Below are 23,055 nucleotides of genomic sequence, written 5' to 3' on the forward strand. Positions count from 1 at the left end.
AAAACATGTAGAATAAAATGCTAGTTACAAGCTAAACATGTTATGATTATATTCTAACTAGCAATGACCAGTAGATGGCCATTGTGATCAATTCAGGCACGAGACGCGTTAAGCAATCTGCCATTTCAAGCCGATTTGGACTTTCTCCATTATGCAAGTAGGGTTTCTGCACTTATAGAAAAAGAAAGGGAAAAAAGTCTATTTGGAAACACAAGTCAGCCCGTCTAGAGGCATCAAAAGCACATTTTCACTCTTTCCAAACTGGGTCTCGCCTCACAGAAAATGAAATGAGTTTTTACACTAATTCTATCTCAAAAAGCATAGACAAATCCAAGGAAACTGAAAGCAAATGTCAACAATAACAGAAATGAATATCTCCATGGAAGTTTGGGAGAGAGATACAATTTTTTTGTCTCTTTCCTAGATTATTTCATTAAATCGTTTGTGCTAAATATTGCAGATATACAGGAAAGGGTCTTCTTGATCAAAACAAACATAAACAAAAGGATGTAAGTTATGAGAAAAATCAATGGCACAAAGACCATTAACATAAATCATAATGTAAAGATCACACAGCAAAAGCTTTCCAAAATGGATGCATATTTCCCATATTTTAAGGTAACAAATAATGAGAAATCATTGGACAAGAAAGTCACATTTTATCAACATGACTGAAAACCTTCCCTATAGCATAAAGAACAGAAGAGAAAACATTCATTGTAACTAACACAGCACTAAACATGTGAATAATAAGCTCCTGATTTTCCTCTTCTTTGAGCTGAGTTGTATGTTTTTTTGTTTTGTGTGGGTTGTAGTGGGGGTGCACCTTCTTTGTTGCTTTTCAATAAAGTTCTGTAATTTTCAAAAAAAAAAAAAGAACATTTTTTCATCAAAATCTTTATGATAGGAGAAACTTGGTATAAATGTAGTAATAGCAGCTGTTTAATTTTGACAATATGTTTTGTACACCACAATTAAGCACAAAGATATTAACAAGAAATAATAATCAAAGACAGCCTAAGAATGAATTTTCATATCTCAGGTCTATGAAACAAGAGACTGAAGTGTTGTGAACCGAAATCCCTTTCTTCCAAATAGATTTTCAATAGGAGAGGATTTGCATGTACCTGTCCATCTCCAACTAAGCCAGCCTCATCAACAAAACAATGAGACGCCAGCAAGAGCTATGAAGTTGTGGTAACATTTTTTTCCTTGTCAGTACTCATGGCAATTTAGTAAATGTAACATTTATCTTTCTAATTTTGGTCACACAAATTGCCTTGAAAATTGCAGCAGACCCCAGCTCCAATAACAAAGTGGAATCATGGACTATGGAAGGATGTTACATGGCTTCCCATCAATGGCATACCCATGGTTACAATGTTACTCTACTTAATAGTATTGGGTATATAAGAGAACAAAACAAATTCATTAAAAATTGTCTTGGGAAAAGAGAGCAAAACAAATACCATTACAAGCACTGCAACAGTGATTCAAACCAGCCGCTTAGCCCAATGCCGACGCAGATATGACACAAGGACAATAATGGATTGAGCAGAATCGTCTGAGTGGGGCCCATGGTTCAGTTGTACAGATTGTTGATCTGATGGTTCTCACTTTGGACAGCCTTATCCAACAATAGCCTGCAAATAGACAATTACAAAAAGAAAATTACAGCAGTGGATAGAATGGCAGAGATTGGATGGCCATAGTAATTCCATTCTAGGAGAAATGTTTGAGGCATGGTCTATTGGATCAACGGTCCAGATCACTAGAACATGGGCCCCACTTGTAAAGACTCAATACCCAAGAATTATAAGCATTGCAATGCCTAAATTGAACACTGCCTAATTGCAGTTCCATGCATTTCAATTTTGACTTGATAAAAATAATCCAAATTATTATTATTGGGCTAGTCCCTTTTTATGAATTGAGAGGGGCTTGTCCCACTTGGGTCATTTTCATCTTTTTTGGACTTTACATGAAGTGCAATGCAAACTAACATGGATTAGAATCTATGGTTTCTTTACTTTGAAGACATCTTACGTCCAATTGGATGAGAAAATTATTCGCTCCTAACAGATTGTATTGGGGCATTTTAGAGATTGTTGGAATACCATTCCAATTTACAGCTTGCTCAGACAGACCCTGCCAAGTGCCAACAGATTGAAGGAAATGTTACTGTTTTGCAATCAACCTGCTGCGTCACCAACAAAAATGAAGGAAATAAGTTTCTTTTGAAAGTTGGAAAAAAAAAAAAAAAGACATATAATAAATCACTTTTTCTTAAAAGCTACTTATTTAAGTTTAATAACCAAACTAAATAAAGAAAAGTAACTTATTGAATTACATAAGTTTTTTAAGTTACTTATTTGGTAGTATCCAGACAGGGCTGTAATGTACAGGTCCCAAATAAACCATGTTCTCCAAAAAAAAAAAAAAAATACAATAACAAAAATCTGCCCTGCAACTGGAAAACAATGCTGAACATAATTAAGAAGCATTGAAGAAGCAAGCAACAACAATACCTAAAACTGTTCTTGCCATGGGAGCTAAAATATCTTCCTTCCGAGTGCTCCTAAAAAAATGTGTAGGATAGCATTCCACATTGGTGGGTAGGACCCCTGACTGTGGGATCCACTGTGATGTAAATGACTACTTCCACTCCGTCCATTTGTACCGAAAGTTCATTTTAGAGCGTGATCCAAAAAATGAAACAGATCCAACTCACAGATGGACCATGGTATAAGAAACAGTAGTAATTAACTATTAGAAACTTTTTGTGGGCCACAAAAGCTTTGGATAAAGATGATATTAATGTGGTCTCTTCATCTAGGACTTTGTGACCTTATCAACGGGCTTGATGGAAAATAAACATTCGGGTCGAATTCACGAGGTTTTAATGGTGGGGATTCAATCACGACTGTTTCATGTGGTGTGTTCCATCTGAGATTTGGGTCAGCTTTATTTTTGGGATCATGATCTAAAATGAGCTGTGAAAATGGTTGGATGGTGTGGATTTAAGACACATACATCACTGTGAGCCCCACAGTCATGGGTCCCACCCACCTTGGTGGATCCGGGGATCCACTGATAAGACGCGCCCGGCAGCGAGGCCCATGGTATCATTCTGCCATCTGATTATTTGGGTTGCTGCATTTCAAACTAGAGCCGTCGCACAATGGTTGCGTCTCCTGCAATGGATGGACGACTTCTGCAAATCATACGGCTTGGATTATCTTAGCCATCCGATTGGTGGGCCTTTTTCTGATTCTTTAGTTCTATCCATTTATAAGTGATGGTATCAGACTGTCTCATCGATGTTTTTTTTTTTTTTTTTGGTTCCACCAGATCCATGCTGGCCCACACAATTAATGGCGCCGATCATGAAAAGGTGTCCCACATCTTTATAATAAAGAATTCGGTGGTGAACGATGCAACTGACATATAAAAAGGAAGTTATACACACCCTACTTTAATGGCCACGATCCTGCACATATGTGCCACGTTTGCACTCGTGGGTGTTGCGTTCAAAATGGATGGACCGTGCCTCAAAATTCTCCTCGATGGGAGAATCTTAGCCTCTCGATTTGCTGCCTGTGTACAGACGGTCATCAATCCATATTCAAACGAATGGCCTAGATAACGGTTTCTAGGATGATCTAATCCGGGAGAGATTTTAGGCGTCGTCCATCCATGGTGGGACATAAAAGATCCATGGTCCGGATTACTGAATGATTGTCCTGGTAAGAATCGAAAATTCGTGTGTACTGTGCAAAGATGCAGACGATGCATTCCAAGACACAACCCGCACCGTGTATTACCAGAAGTAGAGTGAAAGGGTGTAGCTATGAATAAGGAGGATGTAGATATCAATTTCAGGATGAGAAAGAACAGTTCAATGCTTGCACGGGGCATTCGAAACGTTGAAACCGCTACATTTATAACTAAAATCCACAAAATGGCCACTCGTTGTAGAATAATATTAACTACAACTTCGTGTCTAAGTCCCAATTTAACGCATTCATGAAATCCAATCCGTCCATCATGTTTGAAATCCAATTTTCTATTTTGATTCCAAAACTTAAGTTATTTTATAACTTATGTAGACCAAATCATGTAAAATCGTGTAGATATTCTTCAAGATCACTTGTTTTTGACACATCTGAGTTTTCTTTAAAAGGAATATGGTGATGGATTGGATTTTACATAAAAATCAATTTAAGCTCCAAATACAATCTGGAATTTTTTAATGGTGGACGTCCCAATATCAACATTTCCCTATGGTGTGACCCATCGTTGATCTCGATCAATGTAAATTTTGTAATACAAGGTAAAAGTGAAACATAGTATCTTATGAACAGATTTGATTTGGACTGTACATCGCAGTGGGACCCATATACTACGCTGTATAGTAAGCTTGTTCTACCAAACGTTGTAAAGATCTCCAGATTCCCACGAAATTCGGTTCCCGAAAATGCCGCCTCCTGAATGAATTAAGTAATTAATTAAAGGTCAACACTAATGTGTGAGTTTATCATCATTTAAAAAAGATGGTGACTCATGCTCCTCAAAGTGGCAATGATGTACGGCTACAGTGGCAATTCAAATTGTGTATCCCATTGTGATGGAGCTTGTCTCTAAAATGAGACTGATCAACCAATCCTAACCATCCAATAAATGTCTAAAAAATGGATTTTTAAAAGTAGAATAGTTAATGGTCCAAATTAGAAGAAAATTCAGATGGTTAATACTGAATTCCAGTATATTGTTTCGGAAATACCATCATCTGGAGTTGGTCAGCGATTTGAACGGTCTAGATTACCTTAAAACCAGACCATATGGACATTTGCTGAGTTACCACCGTTTTTCAAAAAGTAACACAGGAATCCAGTGCTAAAATAAACCGTTTTGAAACGCTGAAAAAGGACAAAAAACCGTTCTGACTACCGATGAAAAATAAAAAAATAATAATAATAAATTCAAACCATAGGACAACAGTCGTCCACTAAGATTTCCTCAGAAATCTCGTCATTGCTTGTAAGTTGTATCCTTTTAACCTCCGCATTCCTAGAATTTACTCTAAATACCCGTTTGTGTTTTTTTTTTTTTTACTTCCTCTCTACAGTTTGAGGATATCGCCATTGCTCTGTAACTGCAGATTCTGTTATAGAGAACTCTTCTTGTGTGTCTCAGATTCATGATTTCAGAACCATTCATGTGTTTTTCCTCCACTTTTTGATAGACCCATTTCTTTGTTTTTCCTCTCCATTTTTATATCTGTGAGAGAGAGAGAGAGAGAGAGAGAGAGAGAGAGAGAGAGATGAAGTTTTTGTGGATATGTGTGTTTTTTGGGTTTGTTATGAGGAGATGTGTTGATGGTTTTGTTACATTTGAAGAGTTGAACGTGAGTGAGATTCTATCAGCGTTCGCCTTGCGGGAGGCTGCCAACAGGCCCGTGATGGTGAGCCTGTCTTTTATTAAAGGAGCTGATGCAAAAGGAGCTGGTTTGTGTTGCACACTTTGAAAAACATAACCTCCCTTGAGAATTTATATGATTTTAATTTCTTTCTTTTTCTTTTTCCCAAATTCATTATCTTGTTTATGCTTCATTTCTATGCCTGTCAGATGTTTTGCTGTTGATTCTGCTTTCAGTTGCAAAATCCATTACATGGGCTTTCTTGAGAATGCATGGAATGTTTGCCTTTCAATTTGTCTTTCTGTTGTTTCTTCGATATGATTTTTCATTTTTTCGAACCTAAAAAAAAATCAAATTATTGTCATCATCACAATGATTATAGGGTATTGCTGAATTTAAATGCAACATACATTCAATTTTGGAGACATTTGGTTATTTTGCAATGTTGTGATGGGCAAACTCTAATACCCAAAATGAAAATTCCCAATCAATGGGTTAGAGTGTGGATGGGGGATGTGTATGTATGTCATTGACTTGCCCAATTTGAATACCGTATTCTTAATGGTTTGAAGATGTTTGCGATTTGTGAAAAATGTTTAATTCATCTTTACTGGCCTATTCTATTGGTTCTAAATTGTATAGATATAGCAAGAAATTCAAAATACTAGAATCATAAATAATAAAAGAAGAATCTTGAGAGCTGAGGCACACTACAGTCCCATGGAAAGAACTTTTCGGATGATTTTTTCAATAGAGAATATGAACCTTTAAAAGAAAAAGCATGTAGCTGTCATTAAATATTATGTCGTGTATAATGACTCTTTGTCTATGACCGCAGCTAAAGCTCGTGCACGCATGTGTGCGAGGTTGCACCCAAGTCATACCCTTGTTTTCCATTACAAACGAAGGATTCTAATATCTTAATTCATTAACTACTTTCCAAGGTGGGACTAAACCCAACAAAGGAAAAACTAAAAAGTTCAAACTAAGGGAAAGCATTTTTCCTTTATTTTTTAAAATCTATTTTTCTAACATATTCCTTTTCTCTTTTCCTCCTTGATTTGGTGTATGTGCCAAGCCAACATTATTGTATACCAGAGCCTCAGATTCACCAAACGACCCAAATTGCAAAAGTTGCAAAACCAATAGCTTAGGCAATCTGCCTAAACATATTCAGATATTGCTGAGTTGTTTTTTTTTTTTTGCTTTTATTTATTTATTGAATATCAAATGGCCTATGGTATAATGCCCATGGGAGTTTTGTGCTCTCATTGCCATTCCCAAGCCTGGATAAAGGAGGAGGGTTGCATCAGCCAACATAGATGATGTCAATTAGTTGGGATACGGCTTAAATGATGATGATGGTGATGAGCCAAAGAGGTATGGTATATGAGGATTATTGGACTAGGAGTTTCAAATTGGATATTTTCTTGGTGAAATGTGTGAATTAACAACAACACGGTGAACTTTACTGTGATGTCTTGAAGAACCATTTACAGTTGATATTAGAATTTGAGTTTGTGATGTTATTGTCATTTTTACTACATTTATCTTTTAATTGGGTGTGACCTAAATGCATATGAAGGCACTGAGTTCTTTTACATTTTCTGTTTTTAAATTCCAGTTACATGAACAAGCCATTTTGCTTCTTCTGTAAATCTTGTGGAATTGGGCTCATTTGACATACAGTATTTTAAATTTTAATAATAGTGCTGAAGTAATGTTCTTTTGGGATTCTCTTTATAAGTAGATTTTTAACTCTTTATTTGATATTGTGATGCACTCAGTCTGTTTGGATGGATCATTGCCCGGTTACCACTTTGATAGGGGGTTTGGGACAGGAGTGAACAATTGGCTTGTTCATTTGGAGGTGAGACAATTTCAAAGCTAAGAAAACCATGGTTTTTAATCTTGTCATGCATGATGAGTTTCTAACCTTACGGGCATCTTCTAATATGATAGGGAGGAGGTTGGTGTAATGACATTAAAAGTTGTGTTGGTCGCAAGAAGAATCATCTTGGTTCTTCAAATTACATGGAGAGGGTGTTACGATTTACTGGAATTTTGAGCAATAAAGCTGAAGAAAATCCCGGTTTGTCTAAGATTGCATTCACTGTTTATTTTCCTTGTCTACAATTGAATTTGATGTACCGTCATTCTTCCTGAAGGAATTAGGATAGAGATTTTGGTGGTAGTATTATTGGAATTTGTTGTTATTTTAGATTACATTTATTCTTTTCTCAGATTTTTACAATTGGAATAGAGTCAAGATTCGCTACTGTGATGGTGCATCCTTCAGTGGCGAAGGTGAAAATAAGGTTGGTAGGGATATTTGGTCTTTTACAATTTTCATCTTTCATGAAAATATGCCTTGCAGGATGATATATACACTTCATTGGTTATCGAGAGCACAATGACATTCCCTATATGAAACATTCAATTGTGGTAATTTTTCTTTAAGGATGATTTTGTTAGCCATATCATTACTATAACTGGACTCTTACTCGGTTCTTAAACGTCTAAATGCCTTTGTAGGTTATAAATGTTTTTAAGATTTTCTGTTTCCCATTTGATAGTAAGACTCTTGACTCGCTTTTTAGACATCATTATCTTCTCAAATCCATCTTGAAGTTTGAAGTCTCTTGTGCATCTGTTGAACATTCATTTCAAATTTGGCTTTCCCCCATATGCTTGTCACAGCAAATTTAGAACTCACCAAATCTCCTCATGTTTGACTTCCTTTAGTCTGTTTATATTTGAATGTAACTGACGCTTCTCGTGCTCTCATTGTTTTGTTTTCTTGTCTGAATGCTCCCTGTTCTTGGATAAATAAAATGCAATGGTGCACTATAAGCAAGGGGAAGTGGTTTGCGACTTCCTTGATTCATATATAATGCCACCTTGAAATCAATGAAACTAATATGCCCTTCATTGTTTCTATTTGCCTCCAAAATTACTCCATTACTTATTATGGAAAAAGAATAGTAGTCTATGAGAAACGTACTCCTCTCCTTGCTGTTATTGGAAGGCATGGAGAACTCACATGAGAAAAGGTGGGACCCTCCCATGTTTTCTGTTGGCCAGCCAATTGTAGGAGGCCATAAAAGGTGAAATCATGGACTACTAAAGCTGGTCGTCTATTTACTATCAAAAGCTGTGAATTTCTATCATCTGGATATTTGAATGAATCTGCATTTCAATATGACACACCACAAAACTTTGGTTTTGTTTTTTGTTTTTTGGTATGTGTGATCATTCATCATGGTCCCTTTGATATATCTTGGTTAATGTATAAGGAAAGATCTTTGCTACTGTGATAATAAGAGAGCTCGATCATTTGAGAAGATGATCCTCTTTCAGTCTTCCAACCAGACTTCATGGTTACGTCGTGAAAATAGTTAGCCTTTGCTTGTTTCAAATGTAGTGAATAGTAGTAGGCAATTTTTCAATCCTGGAACCCTTAGTCCCTGATGGATTCTCTGTGAGAAGTTTCAGTGACGTGCCCGTGAATGATGATATCTACAACATTTGCCATATGCTTGTTGGATTCAGGCAAAGTTATGTCGCAACTAGCAATCCATGGCATGCTGTTAGGGCTAGCTGGTCATGGATATGCTGTTGTTAGCTAGATGTTCCATTTCTTGTTTGTGAAACGCAATGGACAAGAAAATTGTGGCACATGTGGGAACTTAAAGATTGGTTGGTGGCGCATTTTCACATGTTCTTGTGCACATTTGATTTTTAGTGCTTGGAAATTGATGGTTTCACATTTGCACATGTGGGTTGCTTGAACTTGGAGAGTCAAGTTGCACATTGGAAGATTTTACACATGATTCTTTTTTTTTTCTTTTTTTTTTTTACCAAATTTCAAAAATCCATCCCTATTGGATTCCCATTTATATAAATCCAACTTTTTAGAAAAGAAACTTTAAATACCATGGCTAGGATTTGCTTGATCAATGCCATTGTCAATGGGAATCTTCCTACCTAGGAAGTCTATCCTAGATCCAGATCTTGAAACATCCACAATTTAAACCAACCAAGCATTCCATACCTTTGCGCTTTTTTTATTCTTTAATTGAGTCATCTACGTTTGCAACATCGTATCTTCCTTTTGAAAACTCGGAATCACGGCTAGCTCATTGCTCCACCAGGCTCCGAATGCTTTTCACAACACAATGTTTCCTAAATTCAAGCAATCTCCATATTCCCATGTACTTGATACTACAAACATGTGAACTATACAAACAATGGCCTATTTTAGTTGTAGTGCTTGAAAAAACTTGTTATTTAACCATTCCATAAGGTCATTGTACCTTTTTGCTTCCACTGATCTGCGTACATTTCTAATCGTTCATAAGCTTCATACTTGTATTTGCATTTTCATTTGTAACCCACGTTGTTCGAGTTCTCTTGTTGAAATTGTTTAATCTTTTCCTGCCAATTCATGGTAATATCCAATGATTTTGTGTCTAGAAAGCAAACCTTTTTTTCCGTGGACAACGCATTTGGTTAGCTGCCATGAAGGAACTAATGTCATTGGGAATGCGTTTTGCCAACCAGGTTTTTCTTTCTTCCAGTGGAGATATTTTACCACCATAGTTGATTCTGTAGTGATATACATCATTTATTGGCTTCTTTCAGGCTCTTCTTTCTGGGTGCTCTGCAGGGGGTTTGGCATCAATTTTTCATTGTGACAATTTCCGGGAATTATTCCCAGCAACTACTAAAGTCAAGTGCCTTAGCGATGGCGGATTATTCCTTGATGCGTAAATGACTTGTTTTTTGAACTATTCTTGAAAGAGAATTTTCTAAGATAAGTTTTCTTATAGCTTGTGTGGTTTTGATATATTCTAATTGAATTGTATTGTTTTCTTATATGATCCTATATGGAATTGTAGGATTGACGTATCTGGCAAACGCAGCCTAAGATCTATTTATCATAGGGTCGTTAACTTACAGGTTTTCTTTTTCTTTTCTTTCTTTTTTTTTTTTTTTTTTTTTTTTTCCAATTTAAGATTGTGGTGATTTCCATTCTATTTGTTTAATTAGATAAATGTTTAGTAACAAAGAATTCTACTCGTGAAGTATTTTGGATCACCAATAGGATGAGTAGGATTTTGTTGTCAGTTTGATGTGTTGGATATGCTCCATTCTTTGAAGAAAAAAGTTATAGAAAATGTTCCATATGCATCTTGCCATGCGGAGCCTGATGCACGTCTTGTTGTGTATGAAACCTCATATTTCTTTTGCAACGGGCATAATGAGTTGTTACCCGGAGCTTGACGCACATTGTGTTGTGTACAAGACCTCATATTTCCTTTGCAATGGGCATAATGAGCTGTTACCAAAGCAATCCTGGTGTGAATTAGCAAACGATTGTCAATCATAAACACACACACGGAGAGAGAGAGAGAGAGAGAGAGAGAGAGAGAGAGAGAGTGTTGGAGTTCCAACCCTTATCTCACACCACTGTGATGTAATCCTAAGCCACAACAAATTCGGATCCACCCTAGGTATTAGAAATTCGGATCTAATACCACCGTTAATCTGTGCACTTTATAGAAGCACATTTAACGAAGATAGAACAATCGAATAAACAATAACCAATAAAGCAATCACACAAAATACAAGATATTTAATGTGAAGAAAAAAAACACAGCACAAAGCCACATAAATCTACTATAATTAAAAGCCTTAGAGTTTACACCACTCACCTTCTTCGATTATAGACGAAACTCGATCTCTCCTTGAGATGTGCACCTAAGGAAACCCTAGCCCCTTGAGAAAACCCCTTCCCAAGATCTTACAAGTGTGTAGAACACTCTCACCATGCAAAACCCTTGCCTTTAAAGAGAAAACACTTGTCTGTTAGTAAGCCTTAATTGAAAATAGACTTAAAATACCTCAATTTGTACTAATCAGCGTAACCCATTAGTTAGACCAAAACAAACCGACGCATAGATATCGGTCGAACTGAAATTGTGCAAATTTACACAATGTGCAAACTGAGATTCACTCACTAATTTGGTTGGACCGATGGGATACCAGTCAAACCAATAACGGCCATCTCTATATTCTCAGATTGACAGAATCCAAGGCATACTGCACAACAACATCCACCTTGACTTGTATTTTTCCAAGTCGCCTTGAAGATCTCTTGCGCAACCTCCACCTTGAGCGTATATCTCTCCCCACATTCTCCACCTAGAATGCAGCTCCATCCGCGCCCCTGTACAAGGATGCCCAATCTCATCAATGGTTAGAGAGATTGATCAAGCCCAAGCAATGTTTGAACCTTCCTTGTGGTCACAAGCTTGACAACATATCTGAGGTATTTTCATCCGCTTGAATCTTCTAAAATAGAACATCTCATGAAGTTATGAGTTTCTGTATATTATGGAATGTCACATTAATGTGCTTGGTTTTCGCGTGATACACCTGATTTATCGCTAAATGGATAATACTCTAACTATCACAATGCAACCAAATCACCTCCTGCTTAAACTCGAGTTATCATATCCTTTGACTCCTCTGTCACAGCCATATATTTCGCCTCGGTTGTAGACTATAGTGTAGATTTCCAACATATCGATCCACTTGCTAATGTTAAAACATATCTTGTAGGGGACCTCCTGTTGTCTAGGTCACCTGCATAATGCGAATCCATGTAGCCTACAACTCCACTTGAAGCTCCATGTCCCACGAACATGATCCTAGTGTCGACTATGCCCCTTAGATACGTTAGAATCCACTTAACAACATTCCAATACTCCTTTCCTGTATTCTCTATATATTTGCTGACAACACTAACTGCTTGTGAGATATCTAGTCTCATGCAAACCATTACATACATGAGACTCACCACTGCCCTTGGGTACGACACCCATGATATTTATGAAATATCCTCTTCTGTACTTGGACAAGACCTAACTGATAACTTAAAGTGACTTGTTAGAGGCGTGCCAACTGGCTTGTACCTTTCATGTGAAACATCTCTAGCACCTTCTGCACATATCCCCTCTGAGACACCCACAGCTTTACAGACTCTCTATCTTTTTGAATCTCCATACTTAGGATTTTTTTTTTATATAAAAAATTTTGCAGTGCCCAAATCCTTCACGTCAAACTTCTTGCTTAATAGAGACTTAAGTAATATTATCTCCTTCTTGTCCTTTGTAGCAATTAGCCTGCGCCCTATAGTCCTCCAACATTTTGAAAGTTCCACAAACTCCCATGTCTGATTCCAATGTAGAGATTTCATCTCCTCCACCATGACCGACATCCACTTGTCACCATTCTTTCCAGACTTAGCCTCTTAAAAGGTGTAGGGATCTCCACTCTATATGAACAATGCAAAAGATACTATATCCTTAAACCATATCGAACCAAAGCTCTCATGGTTCTTTTCTCCCTGTTCTTGACTATGATTTCCTGGGTATCCTGCTGATTGTTTCAGTCAGTTTCTTGCTCGTATTGAATTTCACTTTTCAATAACCAGCTCAACTAGCTTAACCTACACTTACACTTTCTCAGCCTCACCATGTTTTTTCGACTTCTCTACAACGTCCTTGTTAGCCTTCAACATTGATGCCTCATCAAAAAGGACATCTCTGTTAACGACCACTTTTTGTGAAATTGAAACCCAAAGCTTGTAGCCCTTAATACCTTTCTCATACCCGATAAAGATGCACTTCCTAGATCTGGGATCCAATTCCGTTCTTTTGTCCATTATGCACATTGACATATATTGGATACTCAAAGATCCTCGTTCCTAAGTAATTGACATCCTTGCCTGTCCAGACTTTCTCTGCAACCTTAAGAGTCTAGTAATGTAGATGGTGGATGATTTACAATACAACATGCCATGTTAATCACTTTTGCTCAAAAGCTTTTAAGAAACCCCGCATGTAACCGCATACTACTCATACTCTCCAATAAAGTTTTGTTCATCCTCTCTGACACCTTGTTCTATTGTGGGGTCCTTACAGTTGAGAAGTTCCTTGTGATGTCATGTTCCTTGCAGAATTCCATGAATCTTACCTCTTTGTACTCCGTACCATTATCTGACATGAGACACTTAACCTGTCTCCTAGTTTGCTTCTCTACTTCTGCCTCCCATTCCTTGAATGTGGCGCGAACACCTTAGACTTGTACTTTAAAAAGTAGACCCAAACATTCCTTGAATAATCATCTATGAAACTCATGAAGTATCATGCTCCTCCCTTAGACGGTACTGTCACTGGCCCCTAGACACTAGAATTGATATAATTGAGCACCCCGCTACTAGTATATGTAGCAGTCTTGAGCTTTACCATGCACTGCTTCACATAAATGCAATTATCTTATAAATCTATCTTGCACGCTTGAACTCCCTTTAACAGTTTTCGTTTATGGAGTTGCATATGTCCCTCTCGCTCATATGCCCTAGCTACATATGCTACAAATTAGTGTCATCTGTGTCGGATTCTACATGTGAGGTGGTTGTAGTGGTGAATGTACACTTGTTCGTATCTAAAACCCCCAAAGATTACACCACTAGATGCAGTGAATGTGCACCCATTCGTATTTAAAACCCCAAAAGATATCAAAATTTTCTTTAAATCTGGGATATGCTTGACATCACCTAGAGTTCGTATGACTTCATCAAACATCCTTATCTTAATGGTCCCTATTCCGATAGCCTTGCATACTACGTCATTTTCCATCAGAATACTTCAACCATCATAGGACTTGTAGGAATCGAACCAAGTCTTGTCTCCTTTTCACCCTTACTTTATATGTTATCCTTCCGTTTCTGGCAATCTCTCTTGAAGTTCCACTTTATGCCACAATGGAATCATCCATCATTAGCCTTTGATTTCCATTTAGACTTTTTCTTTTTGTTAGACTGAGATAGCTTCATTGATCGCCCACGTCCTTGAATCCCTTTTGCAATTAACCCTTCCGTATGAGAATCTTCATCGCTTGGCTTCTTCCTCATCTCGTTGGAAACGAGAGCCGTGATGATTTCTTTTAGCTTCACTATATTCTTCCCATACAACATGGTAGTGATGAGATGGTCGTATGATGTGGGAAGCTTCGTAAACGAGTTTGTTTTCTCTAGGAGATCGGATCCTTCATCGATAGGTTGAAAAGTTATTTCTTCACAAATAACTTATTAGTGAGGAATTTCACTCTATATAGATCTTTTAGTTTCTTCCACATCTCTAAGGGAGATTCTTCATCCAAAACATTATACATGACTTCATTTGATAGACATACACGGATGGTGCTCATAGCCCTCTCCTCATGTTCGCTCCAGTCATCATTCGACATCTTCTTTGGTTTAGTCTCCAACAACGCTTTGCTTAACCCTTATGATACTAGAATATCCTTAACCTTCCGTTGCTACAAACTAAAATTGTTCATCTTATTGAATTTCCGTATATCAAACTTTGAATTTGACATCTTCGCAGAATTCCTGAATGTCCTTAAACTTAATGCTCTGATACCACTTTGTTGGAGTTTTGGCTCTTATCTCACATCACTATGATGTAATCCCGAGCCACAACAAACCCAAATCAACTCTAGGTATTAAAAATTTGGATTTAATACCACCATTAATCTGTGCGCTTTGCGAAAGCACGTTCAACGAAGATAGAACAATTAAATAAACAATAACAAAAAAAGCAATAACACAAAACACAAGATATTTAATGTGGAAAAACCCTTGCGTGAAAAACCACGCCACAAAACAATAGAAATCTATTATAATCTAAAGCCTTAGAGTTTATACCACTCACATTTTTCAATTATAGACGAAATTCGATATCCGCTTGTGATGTGCACGTAGGAAAATCCTAGCCGCTTGAGAAAATCCATTCCCAAGCCCTTACAAGTGTTTAGAACCCCCTCACCTCACAAAACCCTTGCTCTTAGAAAGAAAACACTCGTTTGTGATTAATCCCTAATAAAAAAAATGGACTTAAATACCTCTATTTTCGCTAATCTGCATAACACGTCAGTTAGACTGAATGGGACTTTCGGTCGGACAGAAATAAACCAGCTCACACATATTGGTCAAACTGAAAACGTGCAAATCTACGTAGCGTGTAAACTGAGATTCACCCACTAATTCGATTGAACTAATGAGATACCGGTTGTACCGACAGTGGCCTTCTCTACACTCTCAGATTGATAGAATCCATGGCATCCTGCACAACACACACACACACACACACACAGGTCCTATCTAAAATGAGTAACATGGGCTAGTTATGCTTGGATGAGGAATGCATCAAGTTGCATGCATTCTTCATTTCTTTCTACAATATCCTTGCATTACGGTCTTCAAGAATACCTCTTTTCCTCATCCTTCTTCCATGGTTATTAAAATTTGTGGGTCATCACAGGGGGTGGAAAAGAACTTGCCAGAATTTTGTACTCGCCGCTTGAGTCCTAGTTTGGTAACTCTTTTCAATTTGTTCTTTTTACTACTATTACATGAGTGTAGAGGATAAAAGGAAGGGAAACTGAATTACGGCTGCTTTTGCTGTCTGCAGTGCTTCTTCCCACAGAATTTGTTGAGCCACATTAAGACCCCACTTTTTATTTTGAATGCGGCATATGACGCATGGCAGGTAAATTTTCATTTATTTAGGAAATCTGTCTTCGAACCACCTAATAATGTAAATAATACTTGGACAAAATATGTTCATTCTGACACATTTGAATTTTACCCCCCTTTCCAGGTTCAGGCTAGTTTAGCACCACTATCAGCTGACCCTCATGGTGTTTGGAGTGCATGTAAATTAGACCACGCAAAGTGCAATGCAGCCCAACTCGCGATTCTTGAAGGTACCTCTCTCTCTCTCTCTCTCTCTCTCTCTCTCTCTCTCTCAGCAGGCATGTTGGGAGTCCTGAAGTAGTTATGAGGTTATTAACTCCAAATTCCTAAGTGATACCATGGATTTGAGCAGCGGTTTCAGAGTGTGACTCACCTAGGGAACAAAACTGTACGATTTGCCCCAAAATTGACCCCTTTTCGGCACGGCGACATTTGGGCCGAAACAGATATGATTTAGACAGATAGTCTCATCGAAACAGTTTTTAAAACCGTGGGTGGTACCGCCTGCTTTTCCCCACCACCACAATCATCTAATCCTTATCCCAACTATAAGTTGTGGCAAAAGTTTAACATGGACAGCCAACCTGATGCAGCCCTCTTTTCCCTGGGCTTGGGACTGGCAATGAGACCTCAAAACTCAGACAAGCATTACTAAAAAGGGGTTCTTGGATCTAACTTTTTTGTCTGAGCAATGTATCTTGGCTTTCATCTTGTCAAACAGGCTTCAGGAAACAAATTCTCAAATACGTCAGAGTCTTTTCAAAATCCAAAAAAAATGGTTTATTCATAAATTCATGTTTCTCGCACTGCCAGTCAGAGAGGCAGGACACATGGTTCTCAAAGAATTCTCCTCAAATTGGAAACAAGGTACGGATATTTTAGTAGCAATAGTTAATTGAATTGCATTTTTATTCTAATAATGTGGAAATAACCGAATTGCAATTTTTTTTCCCTTAGCACTCAAATTGAGGGTCTGTTCTCCAAATTACGATCATGTTACTTCTAGTTCAAACTTAAGAGTAATATTTGCAACTTGGGGAATCTTTCCTCATCTTGAGTTTGAAGAAATATCACTAATGTTTCAGTATTTCTGCATGATTAAACTGAATGCTTGCTACTCAATTCACTCGGGCATACAAACCGATCCTTCGGGTGTGTAATTAGCATTCATATGGATAGTCTTGTTCCAAAATGCAGTTAGTTTTAGTTCCATGTTAGACTTGAAAGACTTTTCAAACTGCAATCTACTTAACCTCTATGAATACTAGGAAACATTACTAACATTGCCATTTCCTCTTTGATCATATTAAGTGTTTGCAATTCAATTCACTTGTGTGTCCAAATGCAGCCTTAGCTAATTGCATTTTCTCATGCATATGTGTTATATGCAATGTAAAACTGAGGTGGTTCATATTTCATGCTTTTGTGTATGTGAGCGTGCGTGCATGTTAACAAATTTGACTTTTTCTTTAAATGATCCTTTATTTCATCTTTTTAAAGACCATCATTGCTTGTATTGGGCTCAAATATCTGATTTGAAAACCCTTTAAAGGCCCTCCCTATCTTTTGAGTCGAAAGCAACCTGTTTGAAGTGATTTTTATTTTATTTTATTTTTTCAAATCAGATATTTGAAAACCCTTTAAAGGCCCTCCCTATCTTTTGAGTCGAAAGCAACCTTCTTTTTTTTTTTTTGTTTTAATAACTGGGTCAGAATAAATTTTAGTAACCTTTTCATTTTTACAATTGTATTAATCTCACTGTCTTTATCCTAACTCCAAGGAGAAACAGATAAAGATGAATTATTTGATATTTTTATATTTGAGCAAACTTCTGCAATGAAATTTCATACACGTATTTCTTTTTTGTTAGAAATACAGGGATTTTTCATTTCATATCAATCCCATGTATTATCGGTTGTGTAGGGGATTGCCCAGTCTGTTGCGGACTGGTACTTCGACCGATCTCGAGTTAAGGAGACCGACTGTCCATACCCTTGTGACAAAACCTGTCACAATCTAGTCTTCAAGAGACTAATAAGTCAGTAGAGATCTCTTACAAAGCTGCTGAAACAAATAAGGTTTGCGGAGAAGGCGGATGAAAACCCAGAAAGCTCCTTGCTTGCTAGTGCAACCAAAACATGCAATGTACATGTCGATTCAACAACCAACCTCATAAATGCCTACAGAAATCTGTGTTAGTTGCTATTTTGTTTGTAATAGAGATGCAAATTGGAAACTTCATGAATTTTTCTAAAATTCAGTTTTGATTGAATTCCTGCTTATGAATTACACCAATTGCTTGTATGGATTCTTGCCTGCTCATCTTGTATGAAGAGATCGATTTCTTTTTCATTATCATTATTGAATTATTGTCTGTATGGGAATTTCGGATGTCATGTGCATGATTTCTTTGGAGTGGTGTGCATCATGTCACACAAAATTAGAACTTGCGAACTTTACCTATTGACTCAGATACACTGACATAGGAGAGCACAGCACAATTCTCACAAATGCGTGCACGAAAATGGAGCCCACATGTACTTTCTTGATCAGTTTCATGTTAGGTGGTGGGACCCATTATACTTGTGAAGTCCCAGGCACGGCCCTGAGTAGCTATGAGGCCTGAAATTTTAAGGAGATGCCCGAGCCTAGTAAATGGGCCTTTAGCCATATCTCGAATCCAGCCTGAACCTGGCTGAACACAGGCCAGGCCAAATCCGTCCCCGCCTACTTTCACCCTTCATATTTGGAAGTTGTGGTAGAAGTGAAATCTCCTCTTTCATATTTTTCATCTAGCATATGGTATTTACAGGTAGGAAATAGCAAGGTAGAATTCTTGATCCAATCTAAAATTCATGTTTTTGAGACCTAGAAAAGAACTTGAATTGTCTAGAACACCTGTTTTCACTCTTTGGCGTCCATCATGTTGTCTATGCAAAAGTCCAGTCCATTCATAAGGTGAAAACCACCATTATTTGTACTGTACACATATACAAGATGAGCCCATAAAAATCTCATATGGGCCACACCACTGGGAACAATGTAAAATTGCTCCCAAAACTGCTAAGTTCACACACTGCAGCCTCACTGAGTTTTTTTTTATCAGGTTGACTTTGTATCTTCTCTTTATCTTGGCTTCTTACACTTGATAATGGGTAGAAAGGTATACAACATGGTGACCTCATAGATAAACCTATGGTTAGCATCCCATCTACATCATTCAATGTGGTGTGGCCCTCATGAGCTGGGGATCTAGATGATTTGTGGCATTAAGGCCCAACATTGAGGATAGAAACCGATGCAGCATGGATTTTTACATATACAACATTGTGGGCCCTAAGACTTAGATGTTTTAAACAGGGTTGAAGAGGATTCAGTCCCCCACGAAAATTCGAAACCCGAAACATTTGCAATACAAAACTAATCAGCTATTGAGGCGATTGGCTGAAGCGAGTGCCACCGCTTGTGCCCATACCTTGAGCCTAGCCTTCACGTCTCTTGGGTCATCACCTGAATCATTAGATTAATGCTCTGTTAGTAGCTAAATACACCACATTGCTTATACATGTTCTGGTATATATGCACAATGGCCTACATGTGGCGGCGATTATTCATTTAGATTTCAAAGTGTGGTTGGGATGGTGTTGGCATGGGAGTGTTGCCTATCAAGATTTCTGATGCTGATCACTCATGAATATGAATGTAGTAAAATGTGATTCATATTAATAAACTCCAAAGCTTAGTTTAAGTGAGCCTTTGGTGTGAGTCTTTGATGCCTCGTGTTTATGATACAACTCCAAAAACTTGTTTGCCGGTCCACCTTATAGCATCTGATGACTAGTTTGGTTGTTGATGAATTCATTTCTTGGTTTTTATGTTTCCTGGGGAATATTAGAGTTGGCCTAATGTTTTTTTGAAAAATGATTAAGTTTTGTTTGTTTCATACACTGGGTTTTTTGAGAAAATCTAGAAAAGTCTAAATTTCCATTTAAATCCTCTGTCTCTATTCCCCGGATGGTAAAAGCATGGGCAAGTTTTTCAAGGAAAAGCTGGGAATGTAATTCTTAAAAAAATAAAAATAAAATAAAACAAATTTTTTTTTTTGAATCAAGTATAATTTTTGTAAAAAGGAAAAAGGAGAAATTACTTTGAATATAAAAACCAGCAACCAAACACCCTTTGGGTAGTTTGGTAACAAAAGTATTAAGAAACGTGTTTATGATCAAATTACACAAGAGAGATGAATGACAGAAATACCCTTCATCATTATTGAAACGGATACTCTCTCTCTCTCTCTCTCTCTCTCTCTCTCTCTCTTCCATGTTGGGCCTCACAGTGATGTTTGTTGAACATCTGCTCCATTAGTCAGATGCATCATTCCATGTTGGGCTACAGGCTTAAAAATCAATCCAATCCATGACTTGGGTGGGCCACACCACATACAACAGTTCAGAGGGGTTACCCTCCCATTAAAACATTCACAATCATTTATTGTGCCCACCGAGATGTGGTTCACAAATCCATACCATCCATTGTGTGTGTCCCACTTGGATGATCCTCATCAACTGCTTTGATATGTTTTAGGCATGTCTTCACATGGTTTTAGATGATATGGCCCACCTGAGTTCCATATACGGCTGATTTTTTGGATATCCCATAACCTAAAGTCGACCCATCAAATGCACGGTGTTGATGTTCAACACACATCACGGTGGGGCCCACACAGCTCGACCTCATGGATGTCACATCCACTTAACTGGATAGAAATTAGCTGATGGATGGATGGATCACCTTGTGGTCCAACTAGTTGGACTTGTACCTTCTCCATACGTAATACCATAAAAACACTGTAATTTACTCTTAAATAAAGTTACTTTAATTAAGCTTAATTACTTGTAAGTGGGTTTTGATTCATCATATATCACTGTAATATAATGTAAGAGAATCGTGGGTAGAAATCTTCTGTCCAAACAGACACGTCTGTACATTTTACCATAGTGATTTGACATATTAGGTCCATCCAAACATAAAAATCATGGATCAAAATATAGGAGTAGGTCAAATTACCCAAGTACTGTAATTTGTAATTACTACAGTGATAAACACTGTAATATGATACCTCAGATCTTTAGCCTTTGAATCTGGATCATATTTGAATAATCCAAGCCGTTTATATGATGGTTCCAACCTTATACGGTGGATAAAAAATAAGTTGAATCTCTTAAATCATATAATTTCACCACTTTGATTATTTGAGTCTTTAGCTTTGAATATAGACAGCCAACATAAAGTCATTTAAAATCAAAGCACTGAAATATTCAATCTGAGAGTTCTTTCTCACTGTTTTCCATCCAAAGGGAACCTCATCACATAAACGATTTGAGTCATTTGAAAAGAATCCAAATCCAATAGCTAGACCCACAGTCATAACGCCGTTAAATAAATCAAATTTAAATTCCAAAAATACTCAGAGAGAGAGAGAGAGAGAGAGAGAGAGAGAGAGAGAGATCACAACTCACCAGGGCTGGAGATTATCCAATTAGTAATGGGAGAATTGCCACCGCTATCAGTATCAATAGTAGAACCTGAGATCCTACAAGGAATCTCCAACGTCCAATCATTCTGCAGTTGGAATCCAAGATCTCTACAAGCCTTCACTTCCTCCATGTCCATACTCAAACACCTTCCACCTCCTTTTGCTTTCGCTATCACCATACATTCGCTGTCCCCACTCTCTATCTCTTCATCCATCGCTCTATATTTCCTCATCTCCCACGCCCTCTCAAGAAACTTCTCTCTTACCGCCCTCCTCTCCCCCTTCCTTACACTAGCCCACACTCGCCGCCGACATGGGCCTTGCCTTCCTTCACCCTCGCTGGCATATTTCTTCACCCCCAAGAGTCCGCTCCGCCATCGGATACTCCCTTGGGGCGTTACAGGGAGCGAAGACCAGCCTCTCTCCTTTTCGGAGTCCTCAGACCCGTCCGCCTCTTTCTCATCGGATAATTCACCGTCAGCTTCAATATCGGACCCGTCGTCAACTGATAAGCGTGACATGTGCATCACTGCATCATCATCGTCGTCGTCATCGTCGTTGCTGTTGTCATCGTAGCCGTAGGTAGAGTGTTTGATATTGCTACTGCACATGGACAGACGGGACATGCTGTGGCAATGGTGTTGATGATCGTCTTCGTCGTAATCGACATCGTCGTCGTCTTCTTGCATGGATGAATGGATGGTCATGTTATCATCAGAAGCCATGTTTGAGAGAGAGAGAGAGAGAGAGAGAGAGAGAGAGAGGTGTAATGAAATTTAAAGAGGATGGTTTGAAAGAGAGAGAGGTGTAATGGAATTTAAAGAGGATGGAAGGTTTGAAATATACGGCTGTAAGACGAAAGAGGATCTGAAGCATTCGTCTAGCATCTTCCTTTTGTTTATAAAGAGACGCGTATGTATATCTCTTTCTGCAGATTCAAATTCCTAAAGTGCCCCTTCTCTACTTTTTTTTTCCTTTTTTTTTTTGTTAATGACCAAACACTCCTCGAGGAAAAAGTATTGAGACTGAAAAGCCCCTATGTGAACTTCCATCCCATTAAAACCCCAAACTAACAAAAGCATGGAAACAATGATAATCGATGGTAAAAAAAATAATAGACTAGGGAAGCGGATTGCGTGCCGAGTAATACTGTGGGAGTCCATCCTGATTTATGTATTCTATCAACTTCGTTCATCCTTTTATCAGATAATTTTAGGGCCTGAGTAAAAACAATAAAGCATATCCAAAGCTCGATTGGACCACACCACAGGAAATAGTGTGATTTGAATGTCCACTGTTGAAAAAATCTTGGGGGATCTTATGAACAAGTTGGATGACAAATAAACATCATTGTGGGCCCAAGGAAGGTGTTAATGGTGGAAATCATTATTCCCACTGTTTCCTATGGTACGGTCGGCTTGAGCCTTAGATATGATTTAATTTGGAGCTGAATCCCTAGAATAAGTTATAAAAAATAGATGGACAGCTGGA

The 23,055-nt window shown here is 37.9% G+C and overlaps 2 protein-coding genes across 3 annotated transcripts; one reads left to right on the plus strand and one right to left on the minus strand.

The window, feature by feature from the left end:
- The first annotated feature begins 5,029 nt into the window (after nt 1–5,029).
- LOC131230685 (pectin acetylesterase 12-like) lies at nt 5,030–18,331 on the plus strand. Its single transcript, XM_058226600.1, has 12 exons — nt 5,030–5,507; nt 7,207–7,289; nt 7,382–7,511; nt 7,664–7,737; nt 9,896–9,982; nt 10,064–10,188; nt 10,321–10,381; nt 15,814–15,867; nt 15,964–16,041; nt 16,153–16,258; nt 16,750–16,895; nt 17,952–18,331. The coding sequence occupies exons 1-12, from the start codon at nt 5,324–5,326 to the stop codon at nt 18,072–18,074; spliced, it is 1,251 nt and encodes a 416-aa protein (XP_058082583.1). The 5' UTR covers nt 5,030–5,323; the 3' UTR covers nt 18,075–18,331.
- A 623-nt stretch (nt 18,332–18,954) lies between these two features.
- Nucleotides 18,955–22,378, minus strand: LOC131230686 (uncharacterized). 2 transcript variants are annotated; one of them, XM_058226602.1, is made up of 3 exons: nt 22,362–22,378; nt 21,548–22,328; nt 20,375–20,850 (listed from the first exon to the last, which is right to left on the minus strand). In XM_058226602.1, exons 2-3 carry the CDS (start codon nt 22,287–22,289, stop codon nt 20,816–20,818), a joined length of 777 nt encoding a protein of 258 aa, XP_058082585.1. In that variant the 5' UTR covers nt 22,290–22,328; nt 22,362–22,378; the 3' UTR covers nt 20,375–20,815. The 2 variants fall into 2 exon arrangements, with proteins under 2 accessions (XP_058082584.1, XP_058082585.1); XM_058226601.1 differs by lacking the exons at nt 20,375–20,850; nt 22,362–22,378 and adding an exon at nt 18,955–19,538.
- Between the last annotated feature and the right edge of the window lie 677 nt (nt 22,379–23,055).

This window comes from Magnolia sinica, chromosome 17 (genome assembly GCF_029962835.1).
Source record: "Magnolia sinica isolate HGM2019 chromosome 17, MsV1, whole genome shotgun sequence".
Lineage (NCBI taxonomy): Eukaryota > Viridiplantae > Streptophyta > Magnoliopsida > Magnoliales > Magnoliaceae > Magnolia > Magnolia sinica.

Bases quoted from the DNA above. Each gene is read 5' to 3' on its own strand.
- LOC131230685 (XM_058226600.1), top strand. From the start codon at position 5,324: ATGAAGTTTTTGTGGATATGTGTGTTTTTTGGGTTTGTTATGAGGAGA. The intron at 10,189-10,320 runs GTAAATGACTTG...ATGGAATTGTAG, and splicing joins GGCGGATTATTCCTTGATGC to GATTGACGTATCTGGCAAAC. The intron at 16,896-17,951 runs GTACGGATATTT...TCGGTTGTGTAG, and splicing joins CTCCTCAAATTGGAAACAAG to GGGATTGCCCAGTCTGTTGC.
- LOC131230686 (XM_058226601.1), bottom strand. From the start codon at position 22,289: ATGGCTTCTGATGATAACATGACCATCCATTCATCCATGCAAGAAGAC. The intron at 19,539-21,547 runs GTGAGTTGTGAT...CTAATGATTCAG, and splicing joins TTGGATAATCTCCAGCCCTG to GTGATGACCCAAGAGACGTG.